Source organism: Leptonychotes weddellii, chromosome 13 (assembly GCF_054177405.1).
Source record: "Leptonychotes weddellii isolate Sample4059 chromosome 13, ASM5417740v2, whole genome shotgun sequence".
NCBI classification, from domain to species: Eukaryota; Metazoa; Chordata; class Mammalia; order Carnivora; family Phocidae; genus Leptonychotes; species Leptonychotes weddellii.
The window spans coordinates 13099533-13112644 of record NC_138381.1 but is presented as its reverse complement, the minus strand read 5'-3'; the positions used below and the strand labels follow the sequence as shown (position 1 = coordinate 13112644).

Sequence of the window (13112 nt, the reverse complement as noted above, 5' to 3'; positions counted from 1 at the left end):
GGGAGTATTTTGCCTTGGGGCCTTAGCCACTGGACAGTCTAATAATGTGATTTATATTGGGGGCTTCAGGCCATGTGCTATCAGGTACCACCTCTAGAAGGAGTGAACATTAAAGGTCAGTCATGGGGACAAAATGTGATTGATCCTCATTAAAAAGTTGAACAACTGAGGCTCTTGTGAGCCTCGTTGGCAGTACTCCCTATGAACATCACACATCAATGCTGGAACAGTAATGCTGTCCTGACTCCACAGGGAGAGGACCAGAGTTCCACATCCGGACCCTTCCTAGACTCTGCCTTCTGAGTCTCTTCCCTTGGATAACTTTAATTTGTATACTTTCCTACAATAAATCATAACTGTGAATATAATAGTTTTCCGTGAGTTTTGTCCTTCTCGTGAATTATCAAACCTGAGGGCAGTTTTGAGAACCCCCTGAATTCGTAGGTGTAAAGTAGGTTCTTTTTCTTAATACACTACGTACAAGAGGCCCACCTGCATGCTCCTTACTCAGAACTCACTTATAAGAGTCATTAACTTGGTAACATCTTCCCACTTGAAAAGCTCTATTTCTTCTTTCCTTCCTTCCTTCCCTCCATTTTCTCAATCTCAGAAAAGGGTTAGAGAAATCAACATTTCAAGTAGGAAAATGATGTATTACCTAAATCTAAAGTTAGCTTTTTCTGTGAACTTCCTATGGAAGGCTCATTTCAGACACAATGCACCATGGAAGACTAGGTATAAAATGACAGATGCAAATAAATCAAGTAAGAAGTCTTTTGACACCTTCAGAAGAATACTCTTCCTGCATAAGTCATTTATAAAAAGAAAGTAATTTATATGTGTAAATTACGCCAGCACTTATAACTTAATATCTAAAGACTTCATGCACAGAAATGCATTCAGATTTCTCTTGATTAAATTAAACCAGCACTTAGTTTCTCAATCTTATTTATACTGAATATCCAGTAATGCCTTACCAAAGCCATAATGTCTGATATGATGAGAACCATGAGAAAAAGGCTGGAAAAAAAATAAAGAAAGATTACACATAATAGAACTGGCACATTTTTAAAGCACATTAAAATAAAAATGAGAATAATCAAATAATTCTCTATTAGTATTTTTGCTTCTGAAAATACTACTTTAGACAAGGGCTCTATTCACATTATAATGGACAACTGTCCCACAGTATAGTCTGGAATTCAAAAATGCTATTTAACATTTTGAATATTTGTTTCAATGGTAGGAAAGGGATGTGAATTATGATTTTTATTTATTTATTTTGGAGAGAGAGAGAAGGAGAGGAGGAAGGGGTGGAGGAAAGGGAAGAGGGAGAAGGAGAGAGAGAAGCCCAAGCAGGCTCCATGCTCAGCACGGAGCCTGATGCAGGGCTTGATCTCATGAACCTGAGATCATGACCTGAGCTGAAGTCAAGAGTTGGACCTTAACCAACTGAGGTGCCCAGAATTATGATTTTTAATTAAACTTTTTATTTTGAGATAATCACATGCAATTACAAGAAATAATATAGAAGGATCTCATGTACCCCTGGCCTAGTTTCCCCCAAGGCAGTATCTTACAAAACTCTAGTTCAATATCACAACCAGGATATCCACACTGACACTGTCAAGATACAGAATGTTTCCATCATTACAAGGATCCCTCATGATACTGTTTTATAGCTACATCTATCCTCCCTGCACCAACCCCCTGCCTAATCTCTAATCCCTGAAAACCACTAATTTGTTCTCCATTTCTATAATTTTGTCATTTCAAGAGTGTTATATAAGTAGAATCATTTATATAACACTTTGTAACCTGCTGGGATTATATTTTTTCACTCAGCATAATTCCTTTGCGATTCATCTAAGGTATTGTAATGTATCAATAGTTAGATCCTTTTAACTGCTGAGTAGTACTCCATTTATGGATGTACCACAGTCTGCTTAACAATTCAAACACTGAAAGACATTACAAATAAAGCTGCTATAAACACTCAAGTACAGTTTTTTATGCAAACATAAGTTCTTATTTCTCTAGGAAAAATGCCACAGGATGTAATTGTTGGATCTTATGGCAGTTGCATGTTTGGTTTAATAAGAAACTAAAACTCCATGGGACTCCTGGGTGGCTCAGTTCATTAAGTGCCTGCCTTTGGCTCAGGTTTTGATCCCGGGGTCCTGAGAGGAGTCCCACATCGGGCTTCTTGCTCAGCGGGGAGCCTGCTTCTCCCTCTGCCTGCCGCTCCCCCTGATTGTGCTCTCGCTCACTCTCTCTGACAAATAAATAAATAAATAAAACCTTTAAAAAAAATAAGAAACTAAAACTCTTTCCAGAGTGGTTATACAATACATGTTCCCATCTGCAATATATGAGAGCAATTTCTTTGCATCTTTACCAGCATTTGGTGTCACTACTTTCTATTTTTAGCTATCCTGATCGCTGTATAATGATACCTCACTGTGTTGTTTTTTTTTTAAAGATTTTATTTATTCATTTGACAGAGTGAGAGAGCACAAGCAGTGGGAGTGGCAGGCAGAGGGAGAAGGAGAAGCAGAAGCAGGCTCCCTGCTGAGCAGGAAGCCCGATACGGGGCTCAATCCCAGGACCCTGGGATCATGACCTGAGCTGAAGGCAGACGCTTAACCGAGTGAGCCACCCAGGTGCCCCCTCACTGTGGTTTTAATATGCATTTCCTTAGTCATTAACGATGTTGAACAGCTTCAACTGCCATCTATATATGCTCAGATCTTTTGCTCATTTTCTCATTAAATTGTTTGGTGTTTACTGTTGAGTTTTGAGAGTTCTTTATATAGTCTGGATAATAGTCCTTGATCAGATACATAGTTTGTAAATATTCTCTGCCAGTATGTAGCTTGTCTTTTCATTCTCTTAATAGGGTCTTCTTTTTTGTAGAGCAAGAGTTTTTAATTTTGATGAAGTCCAATTTATCAATTTTGCCTTACACAGATCATGGTTTTAATGTCAAGCCTAACTCTTTCCTAGCCCAAGTCTCAAAGATTTTTCTCTTATGCTTTTCCTAAAAGTTTGAATCTGGTCTATTTTGAGTTAATTTTTATGTAAGGTGTAAGATTTTGGTCAAGATTAAAAAAAAAAAATCACAGCATGCCTCCTTGATTTCCTTAACAAGGCAATGAAGAACTTAATGCTCATGTGTAATACAGAATCTTAGCTTTTTTATTTGCCGAAGAAATGGACAAATTTCCCTCCCCCATTAAGGTATCACAGCAATTAGGTAATAAAAGGGGAAAAAATGTAAATCATTTTTGTCATCTAGTGCTTTTCTCTTAAGTCCAAACAGAAAACAACAATGAAAAGTGTTCTCAGATTTTAAAATTTTTATGTACAATACAGAGCTGCAAGAAAGCTGTAGATTTCTCTCATCTCACTTACAAACTTAATGTTCTAAAAAAGTATTTCCTCCAGGGAAAACTCATATGATCAATTATTGAATTGCATTACACAGTTCCATTTCAACTAGTCTAAAGTTAGTATGCTTATTTTAAAATCATCCTTGACTTCTCTTTTAGACATAATTGTTTTTCTAACTATAGGTTTGAAATATAGAAATGTAACTCAATAGTTCACATACACAGACATATAGCACAAGTCAGACTTACCATATCTAATTGAAGTGTTATGTATCATTCACAAGTCTGACAAAACAGACATACAATAAGTGTGTTAAACTAAGAGTTTGTGGAGAACACAATGGTCATTGAGTAAACCTTCTGAACAAAACACCAATTCTCAAAGTAACAATCCCAATGAAAACTCTGTCTAGCATGGGCTTTAATGGTTCCAGTTACTGAATCCACCCCAATTTACACAGCCCCAATTACTACAAAATGCTTTCCTTCTTTGAATCAAAATCAGTGAAACAAAAATTCCACCCTATGGCTCTAGTTCTTCTGAGACAAGAAGAAAAAAAACAAATACAAAGCAATCTACATATTTAATGCAATCCCCATCAAAATACCACCAGAATTTTTCAGAGCTAGAACAAACAACCCTAAAATTTATATGGGACCACAAAAGACCCTAAACAACCAAAGCAGCCTTGAAAAAGAAAAGCAAAGCCGGAAGCATCACAATTCCAGACTTCAAGCTATATTACAAAGTTGCAGGCATTAAGACAGTATGGTACTGGCACAAAAACAGACACATAGATCAATGGAATGGAAGAGAAAATCCAGAAATGGACCCATAACTATATGGTCAACTAATCTTTGACAAAGCAGGAAAGAATATCCAATGGAAAAAAGACAGTCTCCTCAACAAATGGTGTTGGGAAAACTGGATAGCAACAAGCAGAAGAATGAAACTGAACCACTTACTTACACCATACACAAAAGTAAATTCAAAACAGTTGAAAGACCTAAATATGAGACAGGAAACCATCAAAATCCTAGAGGAGAGCATAGGATTTGACACTGGCCATAGCAACTTCTCACTAGACATATCACCAGAGGCAAGGGAAACAAAAGCAAAAATGAACTACTGGGTCTTCAAGATAAAAAACTTCTTGGGATGCCTGAGTGGCTCAGTTGGTTGAGCATCTGACTCTTGATTTCAGCTCAGGTCATGATCTCAGGGTTGTGAGATCAAGCCCCTTGTTGGGCTCCGCACTGGGTGTGGAGCCTGCTTAAGATGCTCTCTCTCCCTCTCCTGTGCCCCTCACCCCCTCTCTCCTTCTCTTTCTCTCTCTCCCTCTCTAAAGAAAGAAAGAAAAAAAAAAGATTAAAAGCCTCTGCACAGTGAAGGAAACAATCAACAAAACTAAAAGGCAACCTTCGGAATGGGAGAAGATATTTGCAAATGACATATCTGATAAAGAGTATCCAAAATCTATAAAGAACTTATCAAACTCAACACCCCAAAAAACAAATAATCTAGTTAAGAAATAGGCAGAAGACATGAATAGATAGACATTTTTCCAAAGAAGACATATAGATGGCTAACAGACACATGAAAAGGTGCTCAACATCACTCATCATCAGGGAAATACAAATCAAAACTACAATGATATATCACCTCACACCTGTCAGAATGGCTAAAATTAACACAGGAAACAACAGATGTTGGCAAGGATGCAGAGAAAGAGGAACCCTCTTACACTGTTAATGGAAATGCAAACTGGTGCAGCCACTCTGGAAAACAACACAGAGGTTCCTCAAAAAGTGAAAAATAGAACTACCCTATGATCTGGCAATTGTACTACTAGGTATTTACCCAAAGGATACAAAAATACTGACTTGAAGGAACACATGCACCCGATGCTTATAGCAGGATTATCAACAATAGCCACGCCAAGGGCGCCTGGGTGGCTCAGTTGGTTAAGCAACTGCCTTCAGCTCAGGTCATGATCCTGGAGTCCCTGGATCGAGTCCCGCATCAGGCTCCCTGCTCGGCAGGGAGTCTGCTTCTCCCTCTGACCCGAACCCCTCTCATGTGCTCTCTCTCATTCTCTCTCAAATAAATAAATAAAATCTTAAAAAAAAAAAATAGCCAAATTATGGAAAGAGCCTAAATGTCCACTGACTGATGAATGGCTGAAGAAGATGTGGTGTGTGTGTGTGTGTATATATATATATATAATGGGATATTACTCAGCCATCAAAAAGAATGAAATCTTGCCATTTGCAATGATGTGGATAGAACTCGAGGGTATTACACTAAGCAAAACAAGTCAGTCAGAGAAAGACAAATACCATATGATTACACTCATATGTGAAATTTAAGAAACAAAACAAATGAACATAGGGGAACGGGGGGAAAGAAAGAGAGGGAGGCAAACTGAGAGAGCAAACTGCAGGGGAAAGGGCAGAGAACAAACTCTTAAGAGAACAAACTGAGGGTCAGTGGAGGGAAGGTGGGCAGGGAATGGGCTATATGGGGGATGGGTATTAAGGAGGGCACTTGTTGTGATGAGCGCTAGGGATTTGTAAGTGATGAATCACTAAATTCTATTCCTGAAATCAGTATTACAGTGTATGTTAACTAACTAGAATTTAAATAAAAACTGGAAACGAAAAAAAAGAAATGCAATTTAAATGCAACAGACTTTTATTTATTTATTTATTTTTAAAAGATTTTATTTATTTATTTGAGAGAGAGAGAATGAGAGAGAGCACATGAGAGGGGGGAGGGTCAGAGGGAGAAGCAGACTCCCCGCCAAGCAGGGAGCCCGATGCGGGACTCGATCCAGGGACTCCAGGATCATGACCTGAGCCGAAGGCAGTCGCTTAACCAACTGAGCCACCCAGGCGCCTTGCAACAGACTTTTAAATATCTTTTTTGAAGTTTGGTTTGATATTTTTAAATGTTGTTCTAAAACCACATTTTATTGTAGGACACAGATGATGTTCTGCAACCCTTTGGAAGTAAGACACACCTGATTAGGGTACTTACTATCTTCTCAGCCTCAGTTTCCTTATCTATAGAATGGGCAGAGTAATACCTACTTCAGAGCACTGTTGGGAAAATTAATATATGTAAATTATCTAACACAGTGCCTGCATATGGTAGGTGCCTAATATATACTGATTTCTTTTTCACTCTTTGTAACAAAAACTTTAGATAAAATTAAAGACACAGGGCGCCTGGGTGGCTCAGTTGGTTAAGTGACTGCCTTCGGCTCAGGTCATGATCCTGGAGTCCCAGGATCGAGTCTCGCATCAGGCTCCCTGCTCAGCAGGGAGTCTGCTTCTCCTTCTGACCCTCCCCCCTCTCATGCTCTCTCTCTATCTCATTCTCTCTCTCAAATAAAAAAAAAAAAAATTAAAGACACAGTGAAAGCCAGAATCTCTGCCCTTTCAGAGTTCATAGGATGTGTATTAGTTTGCTTGGGCTGTCATAACAAAGTACCACAGCCTGGGGGGTTCAAAAACAGCAACGTATTCTCTTGTAGTTTTGGAAGCTGAGTCTGAGGTCAAGGTGTTGGCAGGGTGTTCTCATTCTGAGGCTCTTTCCTTGGCTTGGAGATGGCCATGTTCTCCCTTTGTGTTTACATGGTCTCTCCTCTGTGTGTCTCTGTGTCCTAATCTCCTCTTCTTATAAGGACACCATTTATATATTGGACTAGGGCCCACCATGACCTACCTTATTTTACCTTAATTATCTCTTTAAAGGTCCTATCTCTAATACAGTCCCATTCGACATATGCTTTGTTGGTGTGGGGATAGGGGAGGGCACATAATTGAGCCCACAACAGGGCGTGAAATAGAAAAGTAAGAAATAGTTCATCATGGGGCACCTGGGTAGCACAGTCAGTTAAGCATCCAACTCTCGGGTTCAGCTCAAGTCGTGATCTCAGGGTCATGAAATGGAGCCTTGCACCAGGCTCCACGGTCAGTGTGGAGTCTGCTTAAGTTTCTCTCTCCCTCCCCCTCTGCCTCTGCCCTTTCCCCTGCAGGTGTGTGCTCTCGCTCTCCCTTTACCTAGGTAAAGTTACCTAACTTTAGCTAGGAATTTGAGGGGACGGCAGCTGGGTAAGAAAAGTTCATCAGAGAATATGACGTCTGATCTAACACTCAATTAACAAGAAGGAAAAAGCTTTTCCAGAGCAAATTTTGAAGTATTCTGTGGAGACTGAGGAACAAAGAAGTTGTCCAAGGTCACACAGCTAGTGAGAGGGCAGACTTTTTTTTTTTTAAGATTTTATTTATTTTGAGAGAGAGAGAGCACAAGTTGGGGAAGAGAAGAGGCAGAGGGAGAAGTAGACTCCCGCTGAGCAGGGAGCCTGATGCAGGGCTCGATCTCAGGAGTCCAGGACCACAACCCAAGCTGAAGGCAGATGTTTAACCAACTGAGACACCCAGGCTCCCCAAGGGCAGAATTTAAACATAGTAAGTCTGGCCTCAGAGCCTGTGCTCCTAGCCATGATGTGCATTGTCTCCCCAAGGCACTATCTACTCTTGGAAGCCTTTGGCATGCTTACCATTTTCCCTTGAATGTGTCCTTTGTTTCCCTTACTTATTCATATATTGGTCAAACAAGAAGGCATAAATGTGACAGTGTTTACTACTTATGGTGATCAAATTACTATGAAAGTAGGATGGGATTATTACTCTCCTTGTTCTGGAAACAATATTTCCATTAAAATCTGGTTAGTTTTGATACTTTATCCCTGTTTTCAAGCTACTGAGCACCTAGATCCTATGAGACTGTCCCATGAATACTCCTTGACTCAAGAAATAAATGCATGCTACTGGGTTTTTATACAAATGATAATGAATGTTACCTCTTACTACTTCCACCAACCCATTAAGGTCATTCCGCTCTAACCATCTTCCTGCTTTTACTCTTGTCCTCCTAAAGGTATTAGTCATAGAACAGACAAAGGAGACTTTGAGACCTTCCAATGGCTTCTTGCCTCAACTAGGAAAAATTCAGAAGTCCAAACTATGGCCGAAATGGCCCCATATGATCTGGCCCCTACCTATCTCTCCAACCGTCCTTCCTACAATTTTTCTGTTAGCACACTCTGCTTATGGCTGGTCCTCTTGCTGTTCTTCAAATACTCTACACCGGTCTCACCTCATGCCCTTTGTATGCTCCATACCCTCTCTACCTAAAAGTGCTCTTTTCTCATATAGTTTCATGGTTCACTCTGTGTTTATTTCAGTCTCTGCTTAAATGTCTCCTCTTCGATCTACTTTTCTTCCTGACATTTAACACAACCTGACATTTTATGGCAAATATTTTATTTCTTATTTGTCTCACTGAGTAGATGGTAAGCTCTATTCACCACTGTATTACCAGCAGCTAGAACAGTGGCTGGCTTGTAATAGAAACTCAAAACATCATATGCTAAATGAATGGTAGAAGTAATCAGCATAAAATAAAATTGAAAATGGCTACTACTACATATTGTGACATTTTTTTTTTAGACACAAGACTGACTGAACTTCTACCTTCTGGTTCCATAGAACACTACAAAATTGTTTCTTTTTTTTTTAAGATTTTATTTATTAATTTGACAGAGAGAGACACAGCAAGAGAGGGAACACAAGCAGGGGGAGTGGGAGAGGGAGAAGCAATGCGGGGCTCAATCCCAGGACCCTGGGATCATGACCTGGGCCGAAGGCAGACACTTAACGACTGAGCCACCCAGGCGCCCCTACAAAATTGTTTCTAAACAACACCAAATAACACCATAGAAACCTAAAACCACCAGGGTAAAATCTGGAAGTGACAAAATAATGATGGAGGAAGCAAATTTTCTTGACAAAAACCAGATCTATACTCTGACCTAGGTAAATTAGTTAGAACTGCTGGAGATAATAACCATTAAAAGAAATCACACCAGGGCGCCTGGGTGGCTCAGTTGGTTAAGCGACTGCCTTCGGCTCGGGTCGTGGTCCCGGGGTCCTGGGATCGAGTCCCACATTGGGCTCCCTGCTCTGCGGGAAGCCTGCTTCTCCCTCTCCCACTCCCCCTGCTTGTGTTCCCTCTCTCGCTGTGTCTCTCTCTGTCAAATAAATAAATAAAATCTTTAAAAAAAAAAAAAAGAAATCACACCAGAACAAGCTAAAATTCATAGACTTTAAGATAGACAAAAATTAGATAAACGAACACAAATTTCTTTGTTAAGAAATTTTAAAATATTTGGAAGTAATTTAGTTTCACTTCATATAAATTAAAAAATCAAGCTGGCTTAATATAGTTTCCCCTGGAAAATGCTCTTGCAATAAAAGTGATTTAATATAGGTATAATTCTTTTTTTTTTAAAGATTTTATTTATTTATTTGACAGAGAGAGAGATAGCGAGAGAGGGAAAACAAGCAGGGGGAGTAGGAGAGGGAGAAGCAGGCTTCCTGCTGAGCAGGGAGCCCGACGCGGGGCTCAATCTCAGGACCTGAGCCGAAGGCAGACGCTTAACGACTGAGCCACCCAGGCGCCTCAATATAGGTATAATTCTGATTCAAATTTGAATTCCTAAATATGGGGGCATACCATCCCGAAGATCAAAACGTCTAGTAGGACAAAATAGTATATTTAAAATGATAGTGTCAAAATATCTTATATTCATTTCAGTTACTACATGGCATGAGAAACTAGATTTTTTTTTTTTTAAGATTTTATTTATTTTTTAGAGAGCGAGCGAGAGAGAAACAGCATGAGAGGGGAGAGGGTCAGAGAGAGAAGCAGGCTCCCCGCTGAGCCGGGAGCCCGATGCGGAACTCGATCCCAGGACCCTGGGATCATGACCTGAGCCGAAGGCAGACGCTTAACCATCTGAGCCACCCAGGCGCCCCGAGAAACTAGCTTTTTGGTTGCTGGATCACACTGCTGACCATTTGACCTCCCCAAATTCTTTTTTCAATCACTATTGTTTATCCATGGCTTGCTTGTATAGTTGAGTATGTAATCAAATATAGAACAGAAAATTATCCCTTTTAGGTCTCGTCATTTGGTTGATTGTCAAACACTTCTGTAATCCTAATGATAAGGAAAATCTGTGTTCTAAGATGGCCGACCGAGCCAGCGAGAGTCCCAGTCCTTGCCCCAGGGCTCTTCCAGGTTCTTCTCCCTGCCCTGCTTCGCGCACGTGCCAAAAGTGCCAAGTATGAGGAAGTAGAAGTGTATAAATTGCCCCCTTTGTTTGTGCTTGGGGCTCAGACTTTTGGAGATCACTCTCCTCTGAGCCCACCCGCGCTAAATAAACCTCCTATCCTCCAAGATCTCCGAGGGCCACTTGGTTCTTTTTGTTGGGCAATCCAGTCCAGGTTCCGTAACACTAAAACTTGCTTCTCTTTCTCAGCTGCTGTCCCATAGTCTCTTATGATTTGTTGCATTCTAGAGGTGAGGAAGCTCCATGTTATCTCATGCTGTGAAATGGATTAACTTCAAAATGTCTTCCTCAACTGTGACAGGCACTTTGGGTTGTCAGTTTCCTATACCCATTCCAATCCACAACTTCTTGCTCTCTAGTCACCTTCCAGGTTAGAAGGAACTTGTGCTCATTAGAGTTCTGCTCATTCAGACATAATCTGAAATCTGTTGGATGGGGCATTTGGGAAAGAAACTGTTTCCCTGATGGGAGGGGAAATCTGATGACGTATCTTTTTGTCTCTTCCCCTAATGGTCCTTCTTCCTATCTGGATGGCAGATTTGATGCATGGAGGTATGAAGAGAAAGGCCAAACCCTAAGAAAGGGAGGGCAAAAAGGCAGGGTTGCTGATGACATCACACCAGCTTTGCACTGCCAACCTCTAGACTCCAAGTTACATGAGACACATAATTCCCTATTTCTCTCAGCTACTATTAGATTTTCATTATTTACAACAAAAGCCATCTTTTTTTTTAAAAGCTTTTTTTAAAGATTTTATTTATTTGAGAGAGAGAGAGAAAATAAGTGGGGGGGGGAGCAGAGGGAGAGGGAGAAGCAGACTCCCCATTGAGCAGGGAGCCCGACACAGGGCTCAATCTCAGGACCCCAAAGCAGGCTGGATCTCAGGACCCCAAGATCATGACCTAAGCCGAAGGCAGATGCTTAACCAACTGAGCCACCCAGGCACCCCAGTTTCAAAAGCATTCTTTTTTTTTTAATTTTTTTAATTTTTATTTTTTAAAGATTTTATTTATTTTATTCGACAGAGAGAATGAGAGAGAGAGCACATGAGAGGGGGGAGGGTCAGAGGGAGAAGCAGACTCCCTGCCGAGCAGGGAGCCCGATGTGGGACTCGATCCAGGGACTCCAGGATCATGACCTGAGCCGAAGGCAGTCGCTTAACCAACTGAGCCACCCAGGCGCCCTCAAAAGCATTCTTAATGGTTCATTCACTAAGTAATCTTCATGCCCAGATACTTCCTTGTAGTGATCTCTATGCAAAATACACAAGTCTTTGAGATGAAGCTAGTTATCAAGGTTGAGGAACTAGATAAATTGTTGATATTTAGAAAAGTTAATTTTAAAGTCATGCAAAATAAAATAATGTGAACACAGCTTTTCTACTTCACCTTTTTTAATACTAACTTAAGCAATGAGTTGAAAGAAAAGCAGTTAGAATCATTCCCTGGTCTGTTATACTGAACTCATCCTTGGCATTATGGATCTAACAAGTCGGTCATTAGTATAAATGCCACCTCCACCTTAACCCCTAGGCTTTCAAAAATTGTGTTGTCAGAAAATGTTTATCAATATAAATACTGAGATTGAAAATGAGGATAAAAAGGAGAGATGCTATCAGTGATACTTAGCAAGTGGCAAGGTGGGAAGGATGGACTTAGGCGTGTGTGATGAATTAGATAAAGAAAACAAGATGAGCTGGTTGTCAATAGCAAGAAAGGGAATTACCAGGTTCAGGATGTGACATATTAAATTTGAGGGGTCACTGTGACATTGCAAGTAATTTGTAAAGGTTTAGAAGTCACAAGAGAAGACATTTATGATGTCTTAGTCACCTTTGCCTCAGTTCTCTACATTGATGTTTAGTTTTTCCTTGTGCGGCTCTCAGGACACAGTTAACACACACACACAAACACACACACCTCTACTTCTCATTCCATGTGTTACCAGTTCTTCCTGCTAAAAGAAATATATCTGCTAACTGAGATCCAAGAAAGTACATGTCATTTACGAGCTTTTTATTGCATCTAAGTAACTATTTTTTATGTGATGCTGACAAGGTATAAATGTTTTCACTGTTAAATTTATGTAAATATCCTGCAAAAATACTAAATAGTTAAACTAGAAAGAAATTTCTACTATTTTTAAATAGTGGAAGAAAACCTTTTAAAATTATAATTGTTATTATGGCATATGCATAATAATATGCTAAACCCAGTTCTAGCTTAAACTCATCAGAAATATGCAAATTTATGCTAATATTAGTTATTTCTTTCAGCACTGAATATGCCAGTTTGATTCAAGAATAACAGAACTGCAGGGCGCCTGGGTGGCTCAGTTGGTTAAGCGACTGCCTTCGGCTCAGGTCATGATCCTGGAGTCCCTGGATCGAGTCCCGCATCGGGCTCCCTGCTCGGCAGGGAGTCTGCTTCTCCCTCTGACCCTCCTCCCTCTCATGCTCTCTGTATCTCATTCTCTCTGTCTCAAATAAATAAATAAAATCTTAAAAAAAAAAAAA

General features: G+C 40.1%; 1 protein-coding gene across 10 annotated transcripts in view; it reads right to left on the bottom strand.

Moving 5' to 3' along the window:
• Window positions 1-13112, bottom strand: part of PIGN (phosphatidylinositol glycan anchor biosynthesis class N) — a 112292-nt gene that overhangs the window by 11275 nt on the left and 87905 nt on the right. For 9 of the 10 annotated variants that reach the window (XM_081801083.1, XM_081801084.1, XM_081801082.1 and 6 more), the window contains one exon: window positions 978-1020. The exons of the other annotated variant lie outside the window; for it this stretch is intronic. In XM_081801083.1, coding sequence (XP_081657209.1) covers window positions 978-1020 — 43 coding nt within the window. The remainder of the gene's footprint in view (window positions 1-977; window positions 1021-13112) is intronic. 10 annotated transcript variants of the gene reach the window in all.